Source organism: Acanthopagrus latus, chromosome 9, assembly GCF_904848185.1.
Source record: "Acanthopagrus latus isolate v.2019 chromosome 9, fAcaLat1.1, whole genome shotgun sequence".
Classification (NCBI taxonomy): domain Eukaryota; kingdom Metazoa; phylum Chordata; class Actinopteri; order Spariformes; family Sparidae; genus Acanthopagrus; species Acanthopagrus latus.
The window spans coordinates 19,538,774-19,563,534 of NC_051047.1; the positions used below are offsets into that span (position 1 = coordinate 19,538,774).

At 41.1% G+C, this 24,761-nt stretch overlaps 1 protein-coding gene across 4 annotated transcripts; it reads right to left on the reverse strand.

The window, feature by feature from the left end:
* Positions 1-1,545: 1,545 nt before the first annotated feature.
* LOC119026066 (TSC22 domain family protein 1-like) lies at positions 1,546-23,235 on the reverse strand. Of its 4 annotated transcripts, none has more exons than XM_037110166.1 (2): positions 19,731-23,233; positions 1,546-1,567 (listed from the first exon to the last, which is right to left on the reverse strand). In XM_037110166.1, exons 1-2 carry the CDS (start codon positions 22,424-22,426, stop codon positions 1,561-1,563), a joined length of 2,703 nt encoding a protein of 900 aa, XP_036966061.1. In that variant the 5' UTR covers positions 22,427-23,233; the 3' UTR covers positions 1,546-1,560. The 4 variants fall into 4 exon arrangements, with proteins under 4 accessions (XP_036966061.1, XP_036966062.1, XP_036966060.1 ...); XM_037110167.1 differs by lacking the exon at positions 1,546-1,567 and adding an exon at positions 5,945-5,963; XM_037110165.1 differs by lacking the exon at positions 1,546-1,567 and adding an exon at positions 14,964-15,115 and having other exon boundaries at positions 19,731-23,234.
* Positions 23,236-24,761: the final 1,526 nt, after the last annotated feature.

The window sequence follows — 24,761 nt, forward strand, 5'->3', positions numbered from 1 at the left end:
TGTGGCATTGTATTGGCCTGATGTACCTGCAGTGTCAGATTGCTGCATGTGGTCTCAGCTATAGCCTTTTCATAAGCAGCCGATGTTACAAAAATGTTGTAACTTTTTATCCTAACATTAGTTTGTCAGCACAGCATCACTTTCAGAACAAGTACAATGAAAAGTCTGGTGACATTTTGTAGTCCACAAAATGTTTCCCTGCAGAACAGCATTGCAGCATTTTCTTAAACAAAATAAGCAGATGAGGACTTCTTTTAAAACCTAAAACAAAGACAAATGCTCCATACAGGAGCAAAACGGCATAATCAAAGTCTCAGGAAGCCCCAAGATCCCAAATTGATATGAAAAGACCATAATCGCACCCTTCAGGTGCGGTCACGCTCTCCCCTTGTGCTTTTAGCTTGGCAGCTACAGTGAAGATTTCAATTTCCATTTGGGATCTCAGGTTTTCTGAAGACTTTAATTACGCTGGGCAAGCTCTATGGAGCCATTTAAATGTTCCTTTTAAGTTGTTTTACACGTTCAAAACAGGTCCCCATGTCCCTCAGTTATTTGAGAGAATGCTGCAACGCTGTTTTGCTGTAAAGTTCCAGAAATGTTTGGATTATGCAGCTTCACCTGACTTTCCATAAACATGAGAAGATCATGATTGAAATTTAGTTTTTAGGTAATCTTATCTTTGCAGCACAAGTTTTTGCACACTACACACTCAATAATAACTTGATATACAGATTATTTATACCTGTTCACCCAAAATGGTGGCCAAGTGCACAAACACTTTGAAAAGTTTAACATGAAAAAAAAAAAAAAAGCTGGAGGATCAAAACAGGCCATAAAATTGCAGCATCATGTATAATTTGATAGCTACAATAAGCATCTTTAATAGTTGTTGTGGAGGTTCAAGAGATCAGTATCAAGTCATCATGTAAACACTACCTATGGTTCCCTCACTGACTGTGGAGGCCTCTCTGACCTCATCCTGTGTCACAAACAAGACTTATAAAATGAAGTGCATATTAAATCACTTAAACGATGAACTGATTATGGAAATGATTTGGCAATTATTTTCTGTCTATAAGGTAATCAACCAGTCGACTAACCGTTGCAGCACTTGCTGTACTCTAAGTATGTTGGTTTTGTTTCTGGTGTAATTACAGTTTGTCAGCAAAATGCGTCTTACTCACAGGAAGAGGAACTACGCTCACATCTGCTGTGTTTCAGGAGAAATGCAATCTGTAAAAGTTAATAAAAGGGGCCTGGCATGTCCCAGCGATGAAAAAAGAGGCCTATTGAATTGTTGAATTGTAAAGGCTTTTGGCTGAGCTGTAGTTTGATAGTGGAAAGCACACACAGACTTTACCAGTAAGCCCTGGCAGTGGTTTTCCATAGTCACACCCTGACTATGGAGAATGACAGAGAGCTACTGAGTGAGTCAGTCAGAGAGGCAGGGAGGAATGATGAGTGGCCATTTTGGCCTCCATGCGTAAGGGAGACAGGTGCTATTGGAGCATTTGGGCTGACAACAGCAAGTCCTTAGTCCTCGCTGTATACGAAACTCACTCACACACTGGGGGAGAGGCAGAGGGAGAGAAGGAGGGAGAGAGAGTCAGCCAGAGACACAAGAGCTGGAATGGCCTAGATCCACCGCCTCAGCATTAGTACTGTCTCAAAAACGTCATGGGCGGAGGGAGAAGAGAGAAAAACGACAAATGTTTCAATTATGGTCCAACTGACCCTTTTATGCACTATGTTCAGATTAAAGCTGCACAATTATTTAAAATATTATTAAAATCACAATATATCCAAGATAATAAGAGACATACAGCATAATCATGAAATATTGTAATGCTGAAGAAATGCACTGACCTACAAATCTTGTTCTCCAAATCTTTCACTATCAGTCAAAGTGAAAATTGTTATAGAAAAATGACTGTGCCCACTCATCGGAATACCTGTCAACATAATTGCAGTATGATTTTTTTTCAGTTCAGTTCCAGTTACGACACCTGAATTTGGATATCTGCCGATACAGATGCAGGATGCTTCATGTTATAAGACTAAATCATCTCCAAACTGAGAACATGTTGAGTGGGCCAACTGTGGGAGCCACTCAGTGGGAGACTTTTTCATTTTACATTATGTTATGGTCCAGTGCAAGCAGACAAAAACATATGGAGAGCGCTGGATATCTTTGTAGAATTGTTTTATTACCAATTAATAGTAACATTTTAGTTTTAGCCTTAAAGTTGCATTATTACATACTTCTAAGTCATAGAAACATCAGACTATGGAATCTGGATTGGGACGTGGACAGCTGACATCAGTTCAATATCCGATTAGTGAATCAGGTCAGTATCTGCACCAAAGACTGATATTTGATCGGGTCAGTCTCAGATAATTTAATTTAACTCTCAAACTTGATGTTCTGTGTTATTTTCTTTTGACAGACTCATCCATTGATCAACTAATTGTTGCAGCTCTCTTTTACAATATACATCTTAAACAGCAAACTGTAAGAGATGTGATGGAAGGAAACACAACCTCTTGCACAACTGATGATTCTGCACTAAAACGCAGGTAAAATGTGTAAAATACATGTAAACGTGCATAAACAAACACAGGTGTGGTTCTCAAACATCCATTACATGATACAAGACTAGAAGCTATCTGTAGTCAACTGCTCATCAAATAACGCCTACAACTGCATATTGAGACACCACAAGTCTTACTAAAAGTAACCTGTTTCAAAACACGTCCAAACCCTCCATCAATCTATCTTACTTACACACACACGCACGCACACACACGCACGCACACACACCCACACACACCCACACGACCCATGTTACATAAGTGTGTGTGTGTGTGAGCAGCAGCTTTGAGTAATGTGGAGTGAAACCTGGCATTAACAGGATTAGCGGCCAAAGAACACACAGCGTTCCAGGTCCAGACTACAGAGGACAGGAATGATGCGAACCGCAGCAACACGGAGCAGCAGAGAAGACACAGTTTGGGGCTGCTGTATGTCTCCTTATAGTAATCTTAATATAGATCTACAAGTGGATGTGCCTGCTAATTAAACACCCTAAAACACATCAACAGTTTAATTCAGACCCGTCTTGCTGTAACCTTACGTGCAATATTGCGCCCACGTCACTTTTAACTCTAGTATTTAAGAGTAATGTGCGCAACGTCATGATCCGAAATCAAATAACACCTACTTTGCAGCTTAAATTAAAGGACAGACGAACTAAAAATGTAAATTCGCAACAAACAAGTCACAGCTTTGTTTATGTATTCAATGTGGTCAGCCGAGTCATATTTTCATATTAAAAAAGTTATAAAACCCACTGAGGAATACTCTGATAGCAATGTTAAAGTCAAAACAACATATTCTCATTCAGCCTCAGGCTTTTCAGAGAAACCTTTATCAAGTCAGCTGGGGTTTATTTCCATCTTTGACAACTTTGAAGTTTAAACTCCATCTAATACCCCTTTTACAATGGACAAAAAAACCACTAGCACCCACTAACATCTGGCTTTTGTCTTCAATGGGAAAGGGTACAATCGGCATTCCTTCCAAGATCAAATGGCTCTTCTGCAGCATTGCCAAATATCCATGAGTCTATCTTAGCCTACGATTACCAAGTTAAATTAAAAGACAAGCGCAACTGGAGGGCTGTTCAAATTGTTCATGAAAACAGTAAAAGCCATAAGTAAAATAGGTAAATAACTGGAATTAGCGGTGAAGTACCGTACTTGAGCACTGCTCCTTAATGAGACAGTTTGTTCAGTTTAAGTTTTACTTAACATCTGTTTTTTTTTTTCAAGTCAATATCACATCTCTCAAATGTAATGTATTTTACATTTAATTATTTTAAAAAAAATCAGCAATCCCCTATTTTAACTGTATTGTATAAATGTCCTTGCTTTTAATGTGTTAAATGGAAACTCATCTGTTTGTGAGTGAGCCTCTATTTTTTTTCCGAGTCTGTAATCTTTTATCGGCTGATGGAGGAGGCGCGATTACTCACCATAATGTCTGGGTCATAAAGCTTTACAACACACGCCTGCTACACAGCCTCCACCTTGTCTCTAACAGAATGATACAAGTGTGTTTGTGTTGGCTGGTGGGAGGCTGTTTTTCTTTTAATACTCCACAGAACCAAACGTGAGTCATCGCTCTCTCATGCCCTAGTCTACATCCCAACAAACCTTCCTCCAACACAATCTGCAGGTCCCTCAGCCAAATCTGTCCAAGTGGTGGGCAGATGAAATGGTATACAGTTGTTTGGCTGAACAGCATCAGCAGGAGTGTTTCTATTTTTGAGCTGATGAGGTATACATTCTGGTCTCCCTTGACTAGTCCTACTCAATACCACTTAACACACAGTATCAGTCATCTAATTACATGGTGTCCATTGAGATCAATCCAGTGTGAACCGATTCCTGCCTCTGAAGTGTCACCAAGCTCCCATTTCACGCAAGGTCAGTACAAAAAAAAAAGAGAAAAGCTGTTGAAAAGTAAAGCTTTCAGTACAATTCAGCTGCTGTAGGAAAGGATGGATGTCAATGGAAAGATAAAGCTATTAATATATGAAACAAACTGGTAATGATATTTAAAAACATTGCTATGAAGTGGCTTTAATTAGTCAAAGCTTCCTGTATATTTCCTCAAACTCTCTCAATACATTTTCTAGTTTCCTTTAGGTTAGGATAAGGGTTCGTTTTTATCTGTTAAATATACACCACTATGTAAAAATACCTTCCCCTTCCTCAGTTGATTTGTTCTGATCCATCCTAATCTGAGCTGGGTCCCTAAAGGGCCATGGTATGACAGTATTGATCTGTCATCGACCAGCCAAGTATTGATGGAGAATGCCACTGTCAATCTTAGTTTGATTCAGCTTTTCCAAATTTTTCTGAGTATCCAGATGACGCATAAGAGTAAATCTATTTTCAGCATCTTCCTAATATCATATCTAATTTTTTTTAAATGTCTGTCTTTACAAAATATTACAAAAATATTTCATTTCATGTTTACTGGAAAAGAATCAAGATCCTGGTCTGTTTTCTTTGCCTTTGAATCAGCTGATGAAACAAGTCAACGAGAGTTCATGAGATCAATAATTGTGAAACAATTAAACTACAAGCATTGACCCATTTCCCTGCCCTCTCATTTGTTTGTGCATGTGCAAGATTACAAGTGGGGAGAAGAGGAGAGAGCAGTGAGTGGATTTACGAGTGATGACTTCATCAGGTCCTAATTCTCTGACGACAGCAGCGCTATCATAAGCACAGCTTAGCAACAAATAAAACTGTTTTTCCGCTTTACTGTCAAACAGAGTTTCACTGAAAGTATCCTCAAGGTTTTTCTGCTCTTATATTCAGCATACCCTACTTTTATGTCTATGTTTTAAATATTTTCTTTTCTACTGAACTATGGTACCGATGCACTGAAGTAAGCTTGCATATACACATGGACGAGAGGCTCAAGACAGCACAGGATGTAAACATTAATGGTGACCACAACTGAAAGAAGCTGTTTGTAACATTCATATAAAACAAAATCTTGCTGAAAAGTGGCAAGAACTGTCAAAGTCTTATCCATCATGTCCATCACCACATATTAATAACAGCACTGCACATCACCCCCTTCTGGTGACAAAAATTAACAAGTGCTTTTTAAAACTTCGATTTATGCTCTCTACCACAGTTAGCTTGAATTTCATATCAAATTGATGTTAACATGAAATGGGGGTCTCCATAAATAGGATGCAGCCTTGTGCATTTAACAAAATCTGCAATTAATCAGGCTTTTTTTTTGCATGTTCATATGAGAATTAGTATTGATTCACTGCAACAGAAACATGAGGAAAACCTTAGGCTGCTCTAATTAACACTTGTTGAAATTGAAACTTGGATCATCCTGAGTCAAACAAAAAGAATAGAACAAGTCTTACCTGTTACAGCAAATGGAGGACCACAGGAGAACATGAAAGAGACAAAAAAAGAAAAACAAATTAATGACAACCGACCAGGGGGTTAGGAAGTAAACACAAGTTTGTCTTTACCTTGAGTAAAGATCGAAATAACCATACACATTTGCCAGTCACCAGTGCAATGTTGATAGATTCACAATGGCAGTAAAAATGGAACATTTGTTTTAGAATTAATCTCCTTTCATATTTATAAGAAAGAGTCCACACATAACTAACACATGTAAAATTAAGCAGCTGACTCAGTCACAGACCAGCATTGTGGGGCACCTTGCTCCATCATTGCACTTTATCTATGTTTAAGAATCAGAGGGCAAACACTCACATGGATTCATGTGATTTTGTTGAACATTACATATTTATCACAGTGCTGTATTGTGAGGCTCTAAATGCTCATCTCACTGGCTGATGGAAGCTGCACTGAGACTTCAGAGGAGTAGGCTGGTGCATACTGCCATCTGGTGGTACACAGTAGAGCCACGTTTCACTACCAACTAAACTTCCACTAAGGACTATAGGGGTGAATTCCTGTTAAGTGCTAAATTTCTGCCCAAATGCCACCAATTAATCCTAAACTTAACACCACTGTGTCTTTGTTGTGTCTGCTGTTCAGAGAAATGTCTGACATGTCATAAAAAGTCATTCAGCAAGCCATTTGAGTCACTCATTTCTTTTCTTTGAAACACAAAGCCTCATTAAGCCAGCTGACTTTCATCTCTGTCTGGCATTAGACAGCAGGAGTTTGTATAAAAACCCTCGGGTCAGTTATTTAAAAATCATTCATTCCAATACCATTTACGTGAGAAACAAGCCAAGAAATAATGTGTATTCTAATACTTCCAAATCCTTGCACTGTGAAGTCAAACTGATCAGACTCTCTTTTAATAACTAATACAAATGAATACTACACAGAACCATATTTTGGTTACAACAAAGTAACAACTAGTAGAGGTTTTATTTATATATCTATTTCCATATTTTGGAATCAAAGATTCTTATACAGGTATATTATGCAACAACTATTCAAATTAATACAGGTTGCAAGTCATTAATCACTAAATCTTCTTGAATGTTCAGCATGAATTTCAACCCAATCCAGTAAAAAAATAAGCAGCTGGTGAGGCTTAAAATACAAGTATAAGAATCACAAAGCATATTAAATTCAGCTTAAAGAGCCACAGTTGAAAAAGTCATAGATGTCCCCCTACAATAGCTGCACACTTGAAAGCAAGCCGTTGTCAGAAGTGAAATAATTTCTTCTTCTGACATAATAACATTGACATAACAACTATATATTAATAATGTTGTTTATCGGCCAGTGTAACTAAATAATGTTTTCACCATGTAGGTCAAGACATGTTAACAGCTTGCTGCTAATTAAATGTGTCTAATTATCTCAAAGAAATCACATCAATATTCCCTTTATTAGCCCTGTTGGATGCAAAGGTCCTCCCGCTAATTCATGTATATATTCCCATTAGTGAGCGAGTGCATATTTGAGAGCAGCTCAATGTCAATGTGAGAAAATAACAACCTTAAACAACCTCTTTATCTGTTGTCACACCTCTGATGCTCCAAAGCAACCAATCAGTAAAGACTTATTCTGCATAAACAGCTATTTTAAAAGATATTAAGGAGTTTGACCTGCCTGGACCCTGGGAAGGACTGTGGCTCATGTCAGGTCCCACTTTAAAGTCCCAACCACCAACTGGATGCAGTAAACACCCCACCAGCTCAAACTATCTGGACCTTTGAGATAAGACACTCACTGGCCAACTATTTTCCCTTTTCAACTGGGCATTCAAGATTGCTTTCTGTATTTTCCCTTTTCAACTGTGCATTCAAGTTTTGTTTCTGTATTTTGTTTCTTGTGTTGTTTTTTTTACTCATTAATTTGATTCCTGTGAATGGATCGCAACACTGAGTTCCTTTCACCCTAAAATCTTCAGCCCAAAAGGTTTTCTTAACAAATCATACTGCTGTTCTGGTGATTGTAACAACTCTTACGCCTGCTTTTTTGACCTCAGTAACTCACAAGTCTTAGATGTTGAACCACATGAAAGCACCAACAAATGCAAAAACTTTTCCAGCCAATTCACTTTCAACTGCAGCAACACACATTGAAAATGCACTTTTAATGATTACAGCAATGGACAACCCAATCAGCAGAATTAATGTTGAGAGTTCTATGTTTCTGATAGGAACCGATATGTTGATGCGTTATGTTTCCTTAGGTTGCAACTTTAGCTTTCTTTTGGTTCAATTTTCAATTGTATCTTGTGACTATGTTATGCTTATCACCAAGTAAGGGCAAGGCACAAATCACTTCAGCACAACACAAAGATCTTGTTTTGGCTTAAAATACTTGTTTTTGGTCACCATAAACACAGATGAACATGTCTGCTTGAAAACATGCCCTTTGTCAGTGCAAACACGGCTGTAGATGTCCCAACTTCCCGTCAGAAATATGCAGCAACAAATCAAAAAACTGATTATCATGCCTTTGTACAAACATGAAAACATAACACAACACACATAACTAGTATCAGTAACGGTAAGACCTCCAGTACAATTTAAAATGCTGGCTTCAGTATCTGCTTTTACACGAGTCACTGTACAGATCAAATACCACTTCCTTTTATCTGATTCATTAGACACAAGACCCTACTACTTGCCAGTAGCATCTTACACCTGTAAGTAACCAATATCCATCAACAGCAAGCCACTTGTGTAACCTTGTGTAAGCACATCCAAAAAAAACAAAAACAGTACTTCTGGTACACTGGTATTGGATTGATACTTGTAATTGGATGATAAACAAAGCTCAGATATCAGAAACAGGAAAAGGAAAAAAAATAAGCATATCTCCAATTCCAGCATCATGATCTGTGGTCCTGCTGTTTCACTTCTCCCTCCGATCATCAAGGCTAGCCTGTCTGAAAGGAAGCAGTAGCAGCAGCGGTACTTCAGCACTTTCCCTCAGTCATCTGACCAGTCAATTTTAAGACAGTCTTTTGAGGGCTTGAAAAATATGGTACCTTTATGCCTAATAACAGTATTTGGACCATCACATGACCCACATACATACAGTACTTGCAATGTGTATGCAGTATGTGTCCATAGCTTGCCAACCAGCAGGGGGTAGTACAGCCCCATGTTCAGAACTCAAAATGGTCTGTAGGCAGACTATAGTTGCCTGTAATGCTACAGTGACTGTGCTAAAAAAGACCAAAAGAGATGTGTTATGCTAAGAGCAAAATGATTAGTTAGAAACATGTTGTAACTTCTGACCTCTAGTCAGACCAAAGAGAAGTGGGTGAGCTGCTCTACAAAACACACACAGTCTGCTTCAAAACAGTGTTAAATTCAAAAGCCTTAAAAAATAAATCGCAAGTAAAGGCACCATTCCTGCAGCTTTGTTGATCAATCTGCATATTGAAATGCATTTAAACATAGACATATAAACAAATAAAGAGCAGATATAAAATATTACAAAAAATGTTCTATTTTGGTGGACTACCTAAATAAATTAAATATATTGGAAACAGTGATTACTATACACACACAACATTGTTGTATTGGACACAGACATGACGAAAAGCGTCTCTGTGCTTGATTCATGCTAACGGGAGAAGCAGCTGGCTCGACTATTGAGAGGGAAAAGAGAAAAATAATAAAAACAAAAAGCTTCACCCCCTCTCCCTCCAGCAGCCTTCCTCATTCAGCCACAGAGCATAGAGAAGAGGATTAGCTCACACAAAGCAAGAATGAATATCAAACCCTATGGGAAAAGACATTCACTGGTGAGAGCTCTCACATCATCACAGCTGAGCAGAAAGGCTCAAACTATCAGACTACATCGACCGGAGCAAGCCGGACCTATGAACCCCCTGTGACACTTCATGAAGTTCAGCCAAGGCAGTCGTTATTGTAAGGATGTTTCTGAACAGACAAATTCATTTCCCCCCTGCCTACAGGCTCTTTGCTAAGCTAGGCTAACCCTGTCCCGAGTCTACTACAGACATGAGATTGATAGAATTCTTTGCATCCCACTTTCTAAAACAATTAAAAAATTTTATTTAAAAGCAATGGATTTCGTCAAACTAAAACTTTAAATAACAAATCTTTTTTTTTTTTTTTTGCAGTCACCAAACCAAGATACAATTATTCAAAAGGAGCCTTGATGAAGACTTTTTTTCAGCCTTGTTCAAATAAATTTAATGATTCTAGAGCTGACACATTAGTCAATTCAGCAATATTATGATGATAAGCCTTACCTTGGACTAAATGTTATGTTGTAGTGATATACCAGTTTTAAGGTATACCTTGGTGTAAACATTATGCATATCATATTGGTACATTTTTTGATAGACGATTTAAAAATCTGGCATTGTGAGTTATTAAAAATATGTTTCAAGTTTATATTAGGTATCATGTCTGCCAGGACAATATTTTTTAAAAGAGTAGGAAAGCATTTGTTTAACCACAAGAGAACCTGCCATTTCTCTTTGATTTAAAGGTATTTGTGACTGACAGTGATAGCAGTATTTGTTTTATACTGCAGTATATTCAGAGATGTTAACATACGGTCTTTCTAATACCATTGCAACCCTAGTTGTAAATAAAATACAAGTAATTTTAAGAAGCCACCTACACTTTTTGACCAAATGATTAATCAAGTAAGTGACCATTACACTAATAATTTATGAAAATAAAAAAGAAGTTTGTTGCAGTCCTAGCTGATTTCTCACCCTTTTGACAACATACAACATGTATGCCATGAAAATAATCAAGCCTTAGTGAATAAGGCATTTTCAGGGAGTTGTAGACAAATTATCATTGTTGCACAAAGGACACTATTGTTATAGTAAAATAACTAAAACAAAAACAATTCAGCTGGTCTGGTCAGCACATCAGCAATGAGAACAGTGGGATGAATTTAGTATGGCACTATCTGTTGATCAATTACTTTGCCTACGCATATATCCTTAGATGACCTCTACAGCTTTAATTCCCCATCAGGCTAAAAAAACAAACATCTTTAATGAACCAAACAGAGAGAGAGATGGAGATAATTGTGTGAAAGACATGGAGAAGAAAAAAGCCGATAGCAAAGTCATCTACTGCATTCTCTCTTTGAGTGTGTGTGTGTGTGTGTGTGTGTGTGTGTGTGTGTGTGTGTGTGTGTGTGTGTGTGTGTGTGTGTGTGTGTGTGTGTGTGTGTGTGTGTCTCTTGAAGCTGACTGGACAGTGTTCTGGCCACAGGAATGCCGACCATGATTCAGCACATTGCCTGCATGTTTAGGGGAATGACAGTGGCAGCCCACTAAAGCCTAAATATAAAAATGCGTGGCTGAACATTAAACCTCAATCAGCACCAATTCATAGTGTTACACATTTCACGAATATTATGCTACACATGTAATAGACAACAGGAGGCCTCAATTACCACAAACTAATGAATCCTACTTTATCTTTTTAGTAATTATGACCAGTCTTGGGTGATTCTTGTTTCAATCTTTGTGTTAGGGCTAATAAAATCATCTCCACATTTACAACATCTTTAGAAGAATAAAATAGCACCACTTTCCCTCTGAAGGTCTTTATTCTCCTGAGCAAAATGTATTTCGTTGCCATAGAAATCAAACCGGTGGGAATCAGAAAAGTACTTACTGTGCAGAACGTAAATCACCTATAGAAAGGACTTCACTCCATGTTCAGCCACAACAACGGACTCATAATTCAGCACTGGATCAGACAATCAACTAGAGACACCAGAAATGTATCAATGGGGGATGGAAACAGTGCGATTCTCACAAAAAGACAAAAACTTCAAATTAGAAACAAAGATAGTCATTTTTCCACAAATGTGGATCAGGTTGGCTCTGGCAGGTTTTCAAGGAACTTGATAAAGAAAATGTCATTTCATCACCAGATCTCACTTTGCAGCCAGACTATGGCGTCAGCAGTATTTGAGTCAATGGGAGAGACATGGAGAAACGCACTCAAACAAAACTTAGCTAATGTCATATGACTTCTGATGAAGAAATGCCTCAAGAAAATTAAAGACCACACTTCAGAGAGTGGGTTTACCACTGATACATCTGTCAACAAGTTGTTCATCCCTCAAATTTGAGTGCATTCTATGGAAAGTCTCATCAGCGGAAATCAGTCTGACCTGCCTCATTTGGTCACGATATTATCAGCCTTGTCAATAATATGGGGGGAAAAACTCTCTGAAGTGTGTTCTCTCATTTTCTGGAGGACTTTCTTCAGATGAAGTACTAATGCGTAGATATATTAGACTGAAGTGTGTTTCTCCATGTGTTTCCAGAACCGCAGTCAGGCCCCAACGATTCAGTGATGATTTGACCCTTCAATCTTTTCAAAGTTTTTTGGACTTGACCATGACAACATCAGTGGGTGTGTGATATTCTACAGGTTGGCAAGAAAGGAGGGAGAAGGCCATTTGTCTTGAACATATTAGCAATCTACGCATTCTTATTATTAGGTACATGCCTGTTATTTGGATAAAATCTAATATCTATATAAACAAAAGCTTGCAGGTAATCAATGCAATCTGACATCTTGCAAGTACGGCTTTCTTCCACTTAAAACTGGTGGAAACGTGGCCTGGTTCGGATTTCAAGAATCCTGAATGGAAGTGGTTCAAGAACCACAGACAATTTGGTGGAAAAGAAATGAGATAGAGGCAAACATTGAACCTCATGAACCCAAAAGGAGGACAGGCAGTTTTGAGTGTGACAAAGTGAATGAGTCAACTGGTCATGGCTGTATGGTTACATTGGCTGCAACTAATGATTATTTTCATCATGCATTACTCCGCCAATTAGGGCTGGGTATCAAACCACAATACTTTGAACCAACCAAATTGCCTCCATCCTACTGAATATCAATTTCAATAGCAAATTTCAATACCTAAGAAGTTAATCTCATCAGCGTCAGTGGGCCAATAAGCATGCAGCATGATTGTTGTGCCAAGATCTAATAGTGCTGGTGATTAGCTGCAGGAAACACACTAGGTTTCACCCAGAAACAGGGTTCTCGTTCAAGGCTTAAGGTATTGTTATTGGTACCGGTATTTCATTTTTAATTTTATTTTAAAAGCTACCCAGCCCTATCATTTAGTCCATAAAAAAGCACAAACTGACATCTTCAAAATTGCTTATTTTGTCCAAACAGTCCAAAATCCAGAGACTCTACATCTGATATCATATATGACAAAGAAAAGCAGCAAATTTTGACACTCGAGAAGCTGAAACCATCAAGTGTTTGGCATTTTCACTAGAAAAATGACCAAAAAGAAGGAGATGGCAACACATTTTTCTTTTGATCGACTAAATGCTTAATTGTTGCAGCTCTACTCATGATGCCAAACCAGCCATTACAGCTAATTATTCTGTAATGACCAAGAGCCTCTCTAGTTCCTAAAGTCAACTCTTTTTGATGCAGTATGAAGCCCTCAGTGGAATAACAATAAATAGATGAAAATATGAATAACTGCTTCTGCCCATGTTGTACAGGTACATCAAGAGCCATAATAAAAACAGCAGGAGCAGCTTCGACAGGGTTCGACCATCATGGCAGCGTGCGTGTGTGCGTGTGTGCGTGCATTCAAGGGTGGGAGGGCAATTTTCTCGTAGATGAAAGGCTGGCTAAAAACACAATGCATTATCATCCATTACAAGCCATTAGTTTTCCCACCACACTCTTAAGTGAAACAATCCTGTTTATTGATGGAAAAATAAACCATCAGAAAGAGGGAGGCAGAGAACATGAAATCAATGACGCATCTGCACAAAGCATACAAATAAGCAAAGGGAGAAAAATGTGGGGTGATTTATGGAGCGATATCCACACGTAAACTGCTCCTTGTTTAGCTTCATTCTGCCATTCATGCTTTCACCACTCAGCTTCAACAGACATAGTAAATATTCAGTAGCGTGTACTGTGACCTCCCTCCCTCTCCTCGCTCACACACAGCATGTTGCCGCTCTGCTGTGTTCTGGTGTTCTCTGGCTCGGTCTGTGTGGCAGGACTGGGGGAGGCGTCAGCAGCATAACAAATAACAAATGCTGTTTACTTTTAGTGATGTGCAACTGTGGACAAACCACAGCTCTATGTATAAAAAGACAACAGCTCACACCCTTGCTGCCACACTATTGGTGTTTTTTTTTTTAAACAAAAAAAATAACTTGAGATTGAGTGTTTCTCAGGACATCAATATATTGATTCTCACCAATTTAAAGAGACACAGCACCTATCCAGCCTTGGACCGCCTATAAAGCCTGTGGTGTTTTTCCAGCCAATTTTGTAAGATTACTGAGGAAATAAGGCTAGAAAACAACCTCTCAATATTTTTAAGGCTTGATGAAAAGGCTTTACAAAAGGATTGCTTAAATCAGAGCAATAATTGTGACAATTGTGACACAGCAGCCATTTTTGAAGGCTGGCCTGGACTAACATTACTGAACCGTAGGAACTTACAGTATTTTAAGCAAAATAGCCGCCCAACAAAGTGGGGGTTGGGGTAAAATAGATTCTTGGACGCACTGTGATTGCCTCTTGAACAACTATGTCTCGAGGCAGAAAAGTCAACCATTTAAAACCCAAATCTCAACTTTATGCTCACCTCTATCAATTTAGTATGACGGGCTTTTCATATACGTTCCTTAAGACTAAAAGAACTGGATGGGGAAACATGATGGGCATAAACATGTCATGTTTGCATTCTACTTCTTGAGCATTGGTGAGGATGGCTGGGTGTGAGCAAGTGAGACAGAAGTCAATTCACATGTTTCTTTTTGTTATGGCTCATTAAACATGTACTATTTTTCAAAAGTAGTAAGTAGTCACACAGTGAGACAAAATAAATCATGTAAATGACAAAATTTGAGGCATCAAAATATATATCAATCGTTTTATTATGCATCGTAGCCGTCTGAATCGGGATCAAATCATGAGGTGATTGAAGTTCCCATGGCATGTCTGTGGTACTCTGTCCAAGTGCACCTCATCTTAAGCTGTGCAAACAGCACCACAAACAGTGGGAGTGCCAGCCAGCAAAGAACAAGACCATGATGATATTTACTCCTCTATTGGAGAAAGAAAGAAAAAGCACTATGGAAATACTTTGATTTTGATGAGAGGACCAGTCAACAGAGAGAGAGGACGCGTTTCTCCTTACTGCAATAATACTGAATCAAAATTGCATTGTTACAGACTTTGTGATATTGGCATATATTGCGTCATTGTGCAAAGAATAGATTTAATATGTGACGAAACCAGTGATTTCCATCAACTGTATCAGCAATATTACTTCGAAGAAAAGGCATGCAAAACATGAATGTTTTCCTGTAAAACATTATTTAATGATGTGTGAAGTGGAATATTGGAAGCCAATATTGGTAGGACAAATCCACAATTGTTTTACAGCCATCTTTCGGTCCTACAGGGGATGAATGTTCGATACTACAACACAATACTGAGAGTTTGATTACATTAGTATTACCAAACATTCAGTCCCAAATGTCAGTAGTTATTAAAAGAACACCATCTTTGATAGTTCAAGAAACCAAGATGTGGACAATGACAGACTGAAAATCTTGTGACCAGGTATGTCTGAGTCTGTGATATAACCTCCCCCAAGCCAGTGCTCATATGAACCATGCACAGAGCACACTGTTGAAGAAAATCGTGGAGCAACACAATAGCAGGATTTATCAAAACTCAAACAGTGATGCACAACTCTACTCAGTCTGGTTCCATCTGGTCCAGTCTGCCGTGTCCTCAGCGGTCTCATCGAGGTTCAGCAGACCCGACTAAGTTGGGTTAGGTCAGGTGGGGTCATTTCCTCTGCACGTTGTGAATTTTGGGGATCTCGTTGATCTCCACACAATGAGCAACAGGCCCAGCACACACTGGGTCCCTGCGCTGCCAGGGGGAAGATTACATTCAAAACAGACAGCAGCAGAGATAGCCATCATGCTGCCAGCCAACCAGCCCGCCAGCCTACATTCCCCTGAGCCTTCACACACTCAAACACACATATACACGCTGTGTTCAATCCAACAATAGCACTGTGTCAAAAATATGCAGTATCCTCATTCATTCCAATGACAGTATTGCATTGGCACCGCAGCAACAAAAAGACACAGGCTGGATTGAAAAAAAATATTTCTTTTTACCTGGCACAACTTTTGCCTCGGTGCGTCATCATTGACACCACGTTGGCCAGTCAAATACATACAAGTGTACATTCTTGGTAGCTGAAGGAAGACAGCCCTTAAATGGAGACATGAGTAGTGACTTTAAAAAATGAAAGGAAAACTGGAAGAAATATACTAAAAACAAAATATCTCATTGGTTCATTAGACCTGAACTGAAACAACTTCACAGTCAGATGTATAGTAAAGAACAAAACTTACAGGAATGACAATTGACATGTTTAGGTTGATGTTTATAAAGATATTTACTTCACAGTGCTGAGAGGGTAGTGACCCCACGCACTAAAGAAGTGGCATCTATCGCTCAGTCCATAGGAAACCAAAAAAAAAAAACAATTCAATTTAATTATTCTAAGTTATCACATGCATCTTTTTCTGCAAAATAAAATCTTCTAAAAAACTAAATATTTATATTTGTGCAAACTGGACAACATATACACCAATACCCATATATCTGTGTTAGGCCAATATCAGCCAATGTCAGCGGACAGAGTAAAGCTCTACTATCAACCTGTCTCACAAAATTATGTCTTCAAACTGAGGGTTTGAAATAAGAACTAAACTCAGCATGCACACACACACAGAAACTTGCACGTGATCTAACTGCACAAAACCACATCCTAAAATTCAAGACTCTTGCATGAGAAAAACCCACATAAGATTACATTAGACTACATGCTTTCACTCTAGTTATATTTTGCTCATACCATTAAACATTTCACACCCTGTTCTTATCACCAATTTACCATGAATGGCCTATAAACCTGAGCAGTCTGCCCACACACAAACATAAAGACCACCCATCCATCTTCAACATATTCCATTAATGGCTTGTTAGCGCACACCATTGACACCCTCCTTCATTCAAAGAAGTGCATATCTACTGACACTATAAAGAGGTCCTGCCATTTTACAGCTGAGCCTCAGGTGCTGATTTATGAAGGTGGGGTCATCCCACACATTAAAAACTGAAAATATGTTGACAGGAGCTGCACAGGAACCAAAGGAGCTGCACAGGAACCAAAGGAGCAGTACAACCACTCACATGGCGCACAGCCATCTAGAACACGCTTGTAAATAAATTCCAACCACACAGAACAAATCTGCTTTTATGAGATCAACTGGCTCCTCTGCAATAAGTACACAAAGGTAAAAGGTCCCAGGTCTTAGAAATGTTCCAATTAAAAAGGGAGATTAAAGGTGCCATAACTTATACTTTACTGCCTCTTTGCACAAAATTACCCATCATTTTCAGCAGGAAAGTGAAAGTAATCAATACCAATCATTCCTTTATCAGAAGAAGATTTAAGGCAATAAGTCAATAATATCGGACATGAGCTTTTAGAGGAATGGTGTCATGATTATATGAATATGTAGTGTTATAATTTTTGAAAATTCTGTAGTCCAAATAAATCAAATGGAAAATAAAAATGCACACAAATTTGTGGCCTAATCATAATTAGATTTAGTTAAAATCAAGCTGTCTTAAGAGCATGGAGGGGTATTTTTGCTGGAAATGGTCCAATGCCCCACTGAACAAAATGAACTACACACTATGCAGTAAACACAAGGTGAAGTTTCTCCTAAACACAAGTGAACATTGGTGCAACATTTGTCAGTTGTGAGCAGCCTCAAAAACTTCCAGAGTTTAATAAACATGTCTTTTACAGCGTTTGTAAAACTCAAATTTAACGGGCATCACAACATATAATATTTGTTGCTAATAAGATTGCAAAAATGAAAGCAATGCTGCCCTACATTTAAAATACATCACTTTTTCTTTTTTAATCCAACTTTTATCTTTTTTAAGTAAATCAAGTAAATGACTTGACAGTGTTTTACAGAATGTAAACAACCCTGTGGAACAGTCTGCTTATTCAATGTGCTGTATGCTACAATTACTTACAGTGTGGTTTATCTGCACTCAGATATAGAAATATCAGGCTGAATTCAGCATCGGCAGATTATCAAACATTAAATGGCTTGAATCTGGGGGGAAAAGCTTGAATCAGAAAAGCGTAGTTTGTGGTCTTAAGTGTGCACAAGCTAGTGTGGTTTGCATTAGCTGATAAGGCTGTGCTGTCATCTCTACATTTTTTGTCAATCAAGGTCAGTTTGTTAAGAATGGACAGCTGAAACTGCAGCCTCCATCAGCAAGAAAACGCACGACTTCAGCAGGCACTGTGTCAACTACTTGCACTTGTGTGACAGCAGGTAAACTACAGAGAAATGAGCCGTGAGCCTAATTCGCCAAGACAATCTTCTCATTTGTACCAAGGGCTTTGGTTTCACCCAAATGCTACTTATCATCAAAGACAATAATCCACCTGATCCCCATAGATTTCACATTCCTCAGAGTTAAATGTCATGTGATAACAGTAGCCATCCTTCGGTATCCATCTAACTGGCCTATAAAGACAGACTGAAAGAAAACATCATAGCACCCCTATTACAGAACCAGTCCTGTAATCAACTCATCTTGGTTTCTCCTCCCTAACTGTTTATGACTCAGAAATGCAAAGCATCCTAAAAGTCGAGGTAATAATAACATCTCAAGAAATCAGCAAAGAGTGACTAAAATTTAAGCAATATCCTGCTGCTGCAAGGTGATTAAATTTTCCGGTGACCTGAAAATCAGTTCTTAAAAGCGCATTACTTGGAGGTACTTCCTCAGGACTTTTAGTTGGTTCACTGCATAAACCACTAGCAAAGTTTAATGACTGGAGAGGAGTGACAAAGAGAGATGGAGGAAAAGGAAGAAGAGAAAGAGATTTTAAAAAATCAATAAGCTTTTAGTGAAGCTAAAGGACTAAGGCACTACACGCATGTCGACAAGTAAACCGACATCTCCTCCTCATGAGTTCACAGAAAGGGTAAAGGGAGTATTTTAACCTTAAGCCACACAACCAAAATTAAACACTGTCTGGAATGTTTTGCTTCATCTTTAAAATTGGACGATTTAGTTAATTTCTTTCACATTTCTTGCCTCCTCTATCTCTAATTAAAATCATACAACCACTGTCTTGTTTCCTACTTTAAAACGACAAATGTGCTGAGAGGGTTTACAGCAAACTGTGCACCCAGCAGAAATTGTGCCCTGTAAGGCAGACAGCCGCAATTCAAGCAAGGGGGCAGTCTAGGTAAAATGTCGAATCACTGCAGCCACTTGATAAAAGACAAGAGACATCAAGTCCAGCTGAGCCCTGCACTGTGTCCCCCTGGCAGAGGACAGACAGACTGTGGAAGCCTGGCCTCTGTCTGCCGGCTATCTAGGAAAACAATAACACTTTTCTTCCCTCACAGCTGCCACAGCAACCAGTGAAATCATCCAGCTTCAAACAGACGCTGAATATTGAGTTGGGCCACAAAACACCCATTTAACGGGATGCAGCTACTTTGGTTCCAGACTACGGTTAAATGTGTCTATGCGTGTGTTAAAACACATCAAACAAACAGAAAAAAGCAAAGAAATAGCATTTCTTACCCATCCTCCTCTCCATCCACAGTCTTGAGACCAGTTGATGCAGTTAAGGCACTGGCGGCAGCAGTGTTGCCCTCGGCTTCTTGACCCTGGCCAGCACTGGATCCAGATCCAGCCTCCCCTCCGGACAGCTTGGGCAGCGCCAATAAAGCCGACTGGTGCTGTAGGAGCAGCCGCTGGGCGTCCTGCAGCTGGGTGGTGGTGAAGGTTGGCAGGCTAGCATAGAGGGCACTGGCCTGGGCAGCATGAGCCAGGGCCTGGGCACTGCTGTGGTCCTGGGACAAGCTAACACAAGACAGCTGGCCCTGAGGAACACCATGCTGGGGCATCCTACCACTATTACCAGTGTTGTGGGCTTGCGGCTGGGCCTGGGGGTCACTCTGAGGGTTGGGAGGAGGCACACTTGATGCAGATACTTGGCTCTGGTGGACTGTTGTGGGCAGCTGGGTGCTCAGGCCCACATTTTGGATTTGTGTTGGGAGTGACTGTGGCTTCTGCTGCTGGCAGTCCAGGTGACCGGGGTGACTCTGAGGCTGCTGACCTAGACCTGGTACTCCAACATGAGAGGGCATACTGGAGGTTGCGGGCTGCTGGGACTGTGTGTGAAGGAGTGCCTGTGACTGCTGCAGTGCCCCCATCATCTGATTTGATCCATTAGCTGGCCCAGAGGGAGCTGGTCCAGCCTGGTTGGACAGAGGTTGAGAACCAGAGCCCTGGGGGATACCTTGGTGGGTCTGGGTATACTCCTGCTGCCTCACCTGCACTGGGGCTGCTTGGGGGGTTGCAGATGGCTGCTGTGGCATGGGGGCGTAGCCCATCTTCTGTTGCTGAACACCAACCAGGCCCTGTGTGGAGCCTGTGGGTTGATTAGCAACTGCCTGGGCGTAGGTGAGCTGCTGGTGTGAAGCAGGCGTAGTGAGTCCAATGGTGGTCTGGTGACCCGACATGGCAGCAGGCAGATGAATGTTTGTGGGAGCCGAGGGGGCCACAGTAGTCTTCACATGTGAATGGGTGATATCCTGGGGGTGCATGTGAGGTTGGGACACTCCCATGCTTAAGCCACTGGGAAGGATTCCTTGATAGCCCTGAGGAGGGGAGGTGTAATCCTGGGCATGCTGGGGCCCTGGGGGTCCCCCAGTCTCTCCGCTGCACACACTCTCAGTATAATGGCTCAATGTACTCATAGTGCTACTGACAGAGCTACCACTTGTGCTTTCCCTCTCTGAGGCCCCAGCAAAGCTCTCAGAGACAAACTGGCGCATGCTGAGAGACCCAGTATCAGATGCAGAGGAGCTGGGAGCAGAGGTTGGGTTCTCCTTGTCATAGAATTCAGTGCATGTCCATCTGCCCTTCTTAAAGGGCTCAGAGCTAGAGTCCAGCTTCACCACCCTGAAGCGAGAACTGGTGGTCGCCACTGCAGGGGCTGGAGCAGGAGTGGATGGTACAGGAGCTGTGGCCACAGCTGTGACAGTGGCACTCGCAGGCTGCAGCACATTAGATCCAAGTCTTCCCTGGATCCCACTGGAGAGTCCCATCCCTCCAGAGGCACTGACAGCAGCAGCAGCAGCAGCAGAAGCCGTAGTAGTCATAGTGATGTTGGAGTTGATGTTTTGGTGTTGCTGGCTCATGCCGACATTAGTGGTTGTTATAAGGTTAGCTGCAGCAGCACCACCTCCACCTATGCTCCCTCCACTGCTGCTGCTTATCACATTGAGAGGAAATCCACCGCTGCTACTGCTAGCACTCGTGCTGATCCCCCCTCTCACAGGCACGTTGGCAGAGGTCAACATATTCACATTACTAACACTGCTGGTCTGGGGATTAACTATGCTAACTGTAGTGCCTGTAGCAGAGCTGTGCATTCCAGGGACAGATCCTGGGGCCACAACCCCCACAGGCTGAGCGGCAATACTTGAAGGTGCAGTCTGGGAAACATTCTCTTGAGGGACCCCCACATTAGAAGGCATTTTCTGGGTGACACAAGGTAAAGCTCCAGAAGCGAGGGCAGATGGGGTGCTCCCAGACCCAGAGGATAGAGGGTAGACCTGGGCATGGTTAGGATGATGAGGATGTTGATGGTGCACAGTCCCGTTAACCATGGCCCCACCGTGCTGTTGCGACTGGTTCAGGGCATGGGGGTGCGAGGGCTGGTTGGGGGAGACTGCTCCAGGGGTCTCTGCCTCGTGGAAATTATTCAGCGTCTCCTCTGAAGAGCTTCTCTCTGCTCCAACTACATCATTAGCTCGGGAGAGGGACACATCCAGGATTTCAGAAGAAGAGAGGTCCTCCGTGTGGGACTCATCCAGGTCGTCGTAGCTCTCTGTGTCCTCTGCAATACTGTTGTTGGTACTCACAGATATTTGTGCCGGAGTCACACTTGTGATCTGGAAACCACTCTTCTTTTTTATCTGAGCTCCAGCAGACTGTGTGGGCTGGGGCTGGGAATGCAGATTCAGGCTGTGGGGTGGAATATGATGGGGACCCGGGGAGGATGAACCAGCAGGGGGTTGGCACTGAATCAACAGGGAAGGTTGATAATCATCGGCCGGGACGTGGCTGTTATTGACCACCGGGTTGCCCGGCGTTGACAGCGTGGAGCCGCTCCCGCTGCCTGTATTGCTACCCCTTCTGTGAAAGACAGCCGGGTGCGCCATCTTTCTAACACTGCCAGAGTCTCCTGCAGGGTCCGGATGATGCATTTCGAGAGAATCCGGGGGGTAGTTTGTCTCTGACAGTACGCAATAAGGTTGCAGTTCGTTAACGGCGCCGTCTTGACAAAACTACGCTCAACAGACAACACGATCAAAAATAAATAAATAAATAAATGTTCTAACCGAGTCTCGCCTGCTCTCAAATATCAGGCAAAGTTGTGCCGATATTTACAGCCTCTCATACACGACTCTCCTGTGACAGTTAGCGAGGCAAAAGAAGGCTAGCGACCGCTTTGCTGCTGAGTAGCTAGCGAGCTAACGTCAGCTGATGCCAGTTGTAATTCGCCGGCTAACTATCAGTGTTATCCGTTAGCGCCTTTGTTAAGCACGAGCTAACATTTTGTGGGCTTTCCTAATGGGAGGCTAACTTATGCTGTAACCGCCGCTCGCACTGGAAGCGGACTAGCTGCTGAGTAAGTTAGCCTTGTGTTGGATGCTAGCCTGACAGAGGAGTAACGTCAGCTAGCTAGCTGCCAGTCTCCATCACCGGCTAGCTAAACACAGACTACAGTGAAGTCGTTTTTAGCTGCTGAATCTCCTCAAAAGGAAAGAAAATGAAAAGGAGCAACCTTTCATCCGGTGCGCAGGGATGTAAAACCGAATACAATCACTTAACAGCGGCGTACAAAGGTTTAATCCATCCCTCTGGGTCCTCGTTTTGCTCTTGGTTTTGCTGTATCACTGGTCCTCCCCAGCGGTAGCGTTGTTCAGTATGTAGCCTCCCGCACCGCTGCTGTGGCTCTGTGCTGTGACGGGACTGAAGGGGAGGGGTGCTCCGTAATATGGCGACCGCGCATGGTCTCTGCTGCCAGACATAAAGCAGTCTGGGAGAGGCGGTGACGAACACAACATCAACACCGCCGGAAAAGGCCGGAAAGTGCCGAGGAGGGGGCGCTCCCTCAAGTTAGATAGATAGAAAAAGGTAAGTGATCAAGTAGAGAACAATCATCTCAGAATTGTACTAAAGTGTGCCTACTTATTTACTTTCCACCATGGTTTAATTGTCGTTATTATATTTGGTATGAATAATCTAATCTTAAAGTAAAAAGTACAATATTTCCAGTAGAAAATAGTGCAGCATGAAAATTCACAGCCAGAGTACAAATACCTATGCCTTTAATTACATACATTTATTTGATTACTTTCAATCACTGATTAAAACTTTGGAATTGCTGTGATTGCCAATTATATGATGGATTTATGGGTATCGAGCCAGAAATAAGACCGGTAGCTTCAATTTCGGACATTTTCAGGTGGATGTTTTATCTCTGAGGAACCAGTTGAAGGGCTGAGTCTGCCTCCAGCTATCAAAGGATGAGTTCACCCCAAAATGAAAATTCAGTTGTTGTAAATTCACCCATATATAGGGAAGAGAAAATATGAATAAATAGGGTTCGAATTAGAATCGGGATCTTTAGATCCAGAGATGATCACAAATGACCAGAACAGAGAAAATAGAGACATTTTTAACACCAGAGTTCATTGACCTTCAGTGGGAACATTACAGACCAACACATGTGTACATTTTCTCTCAGCCTCATGAGAGAGAGGGAGGGAGGGAGGGAGGGAGAGAGAGAGAGAGAGAGAGAGAGAGAGAGAGAGAGAGAGAGGCCCCATCAGTACCTGTTTGTAGAATAATCCTTCAGTGTGGCTAACACCTGTGTCTGCAGAGAGATCTAGCAGCTCTCTGTCTACCTTTGTTTCAGAAACACTGTTGTTGTTGTTGTGATGTTGATGTTTTGCTCGATCCACTGCAAACGCTCAGGAGGACAGGATTTAATTGATCATATGTTGACAAAATATATATGTTTTTTCTTTTATCTTTTCATCAGGTGATTTGTCTTATAGGGATAAACTCATAAACCCCCATCATCTGTGAGTATTCACAGTGCAAGTACAAGTACAGGGTACAGCGGTACAATCAACAAGACATACTTAAGTAATGAATGTAAAAGTCCAGAGTGGCTCCTTTCAGAAGCTGTATCACTGTGAGTGTTAGAATGAGAAAAAAAATAATCTTTTTTTTTTTTTAATATCTACAGTAAAAAAAAAAAAAATCTGAGATGTTCCATGTTCAGTTTTTTTGTGTGTGTATGTGTGTAAATCTTATGAATGTCTGTGAAAGCCTTGAACAGAACAGGAATAGCTGAGGGAGACGCGTGGATGGAGAGGTGCAGTCGAGGCAGCAAACAGAGAGGAAGGCCAGAGCGGCGGAGGTTAGTGGAGGAGGTGGAGGAGCGAGGAAGGGAGAGAAGAGGAGCAGAGATCTGACTGTCAGGCGAGCACACGGGCTGTATCCATCGATACAAATGATAGAGGACGA

Coding starts and splice junctions, on each gene's coding strand:
- LOC119026066 (XM_037110164.1), bottom strand. CDS start 22,426: ATGCATCATCCGGACCCTGCAGGAGACTCTGGCAGTGTTAGAAAGATG. Junction 15,954..19,730: donor GTGGATGGAGAGGAGGATGG/GTAAGAAATGCT, acceptor TCCCCCTGGCAG/CGCAGGGACCCAGTGTGTGC.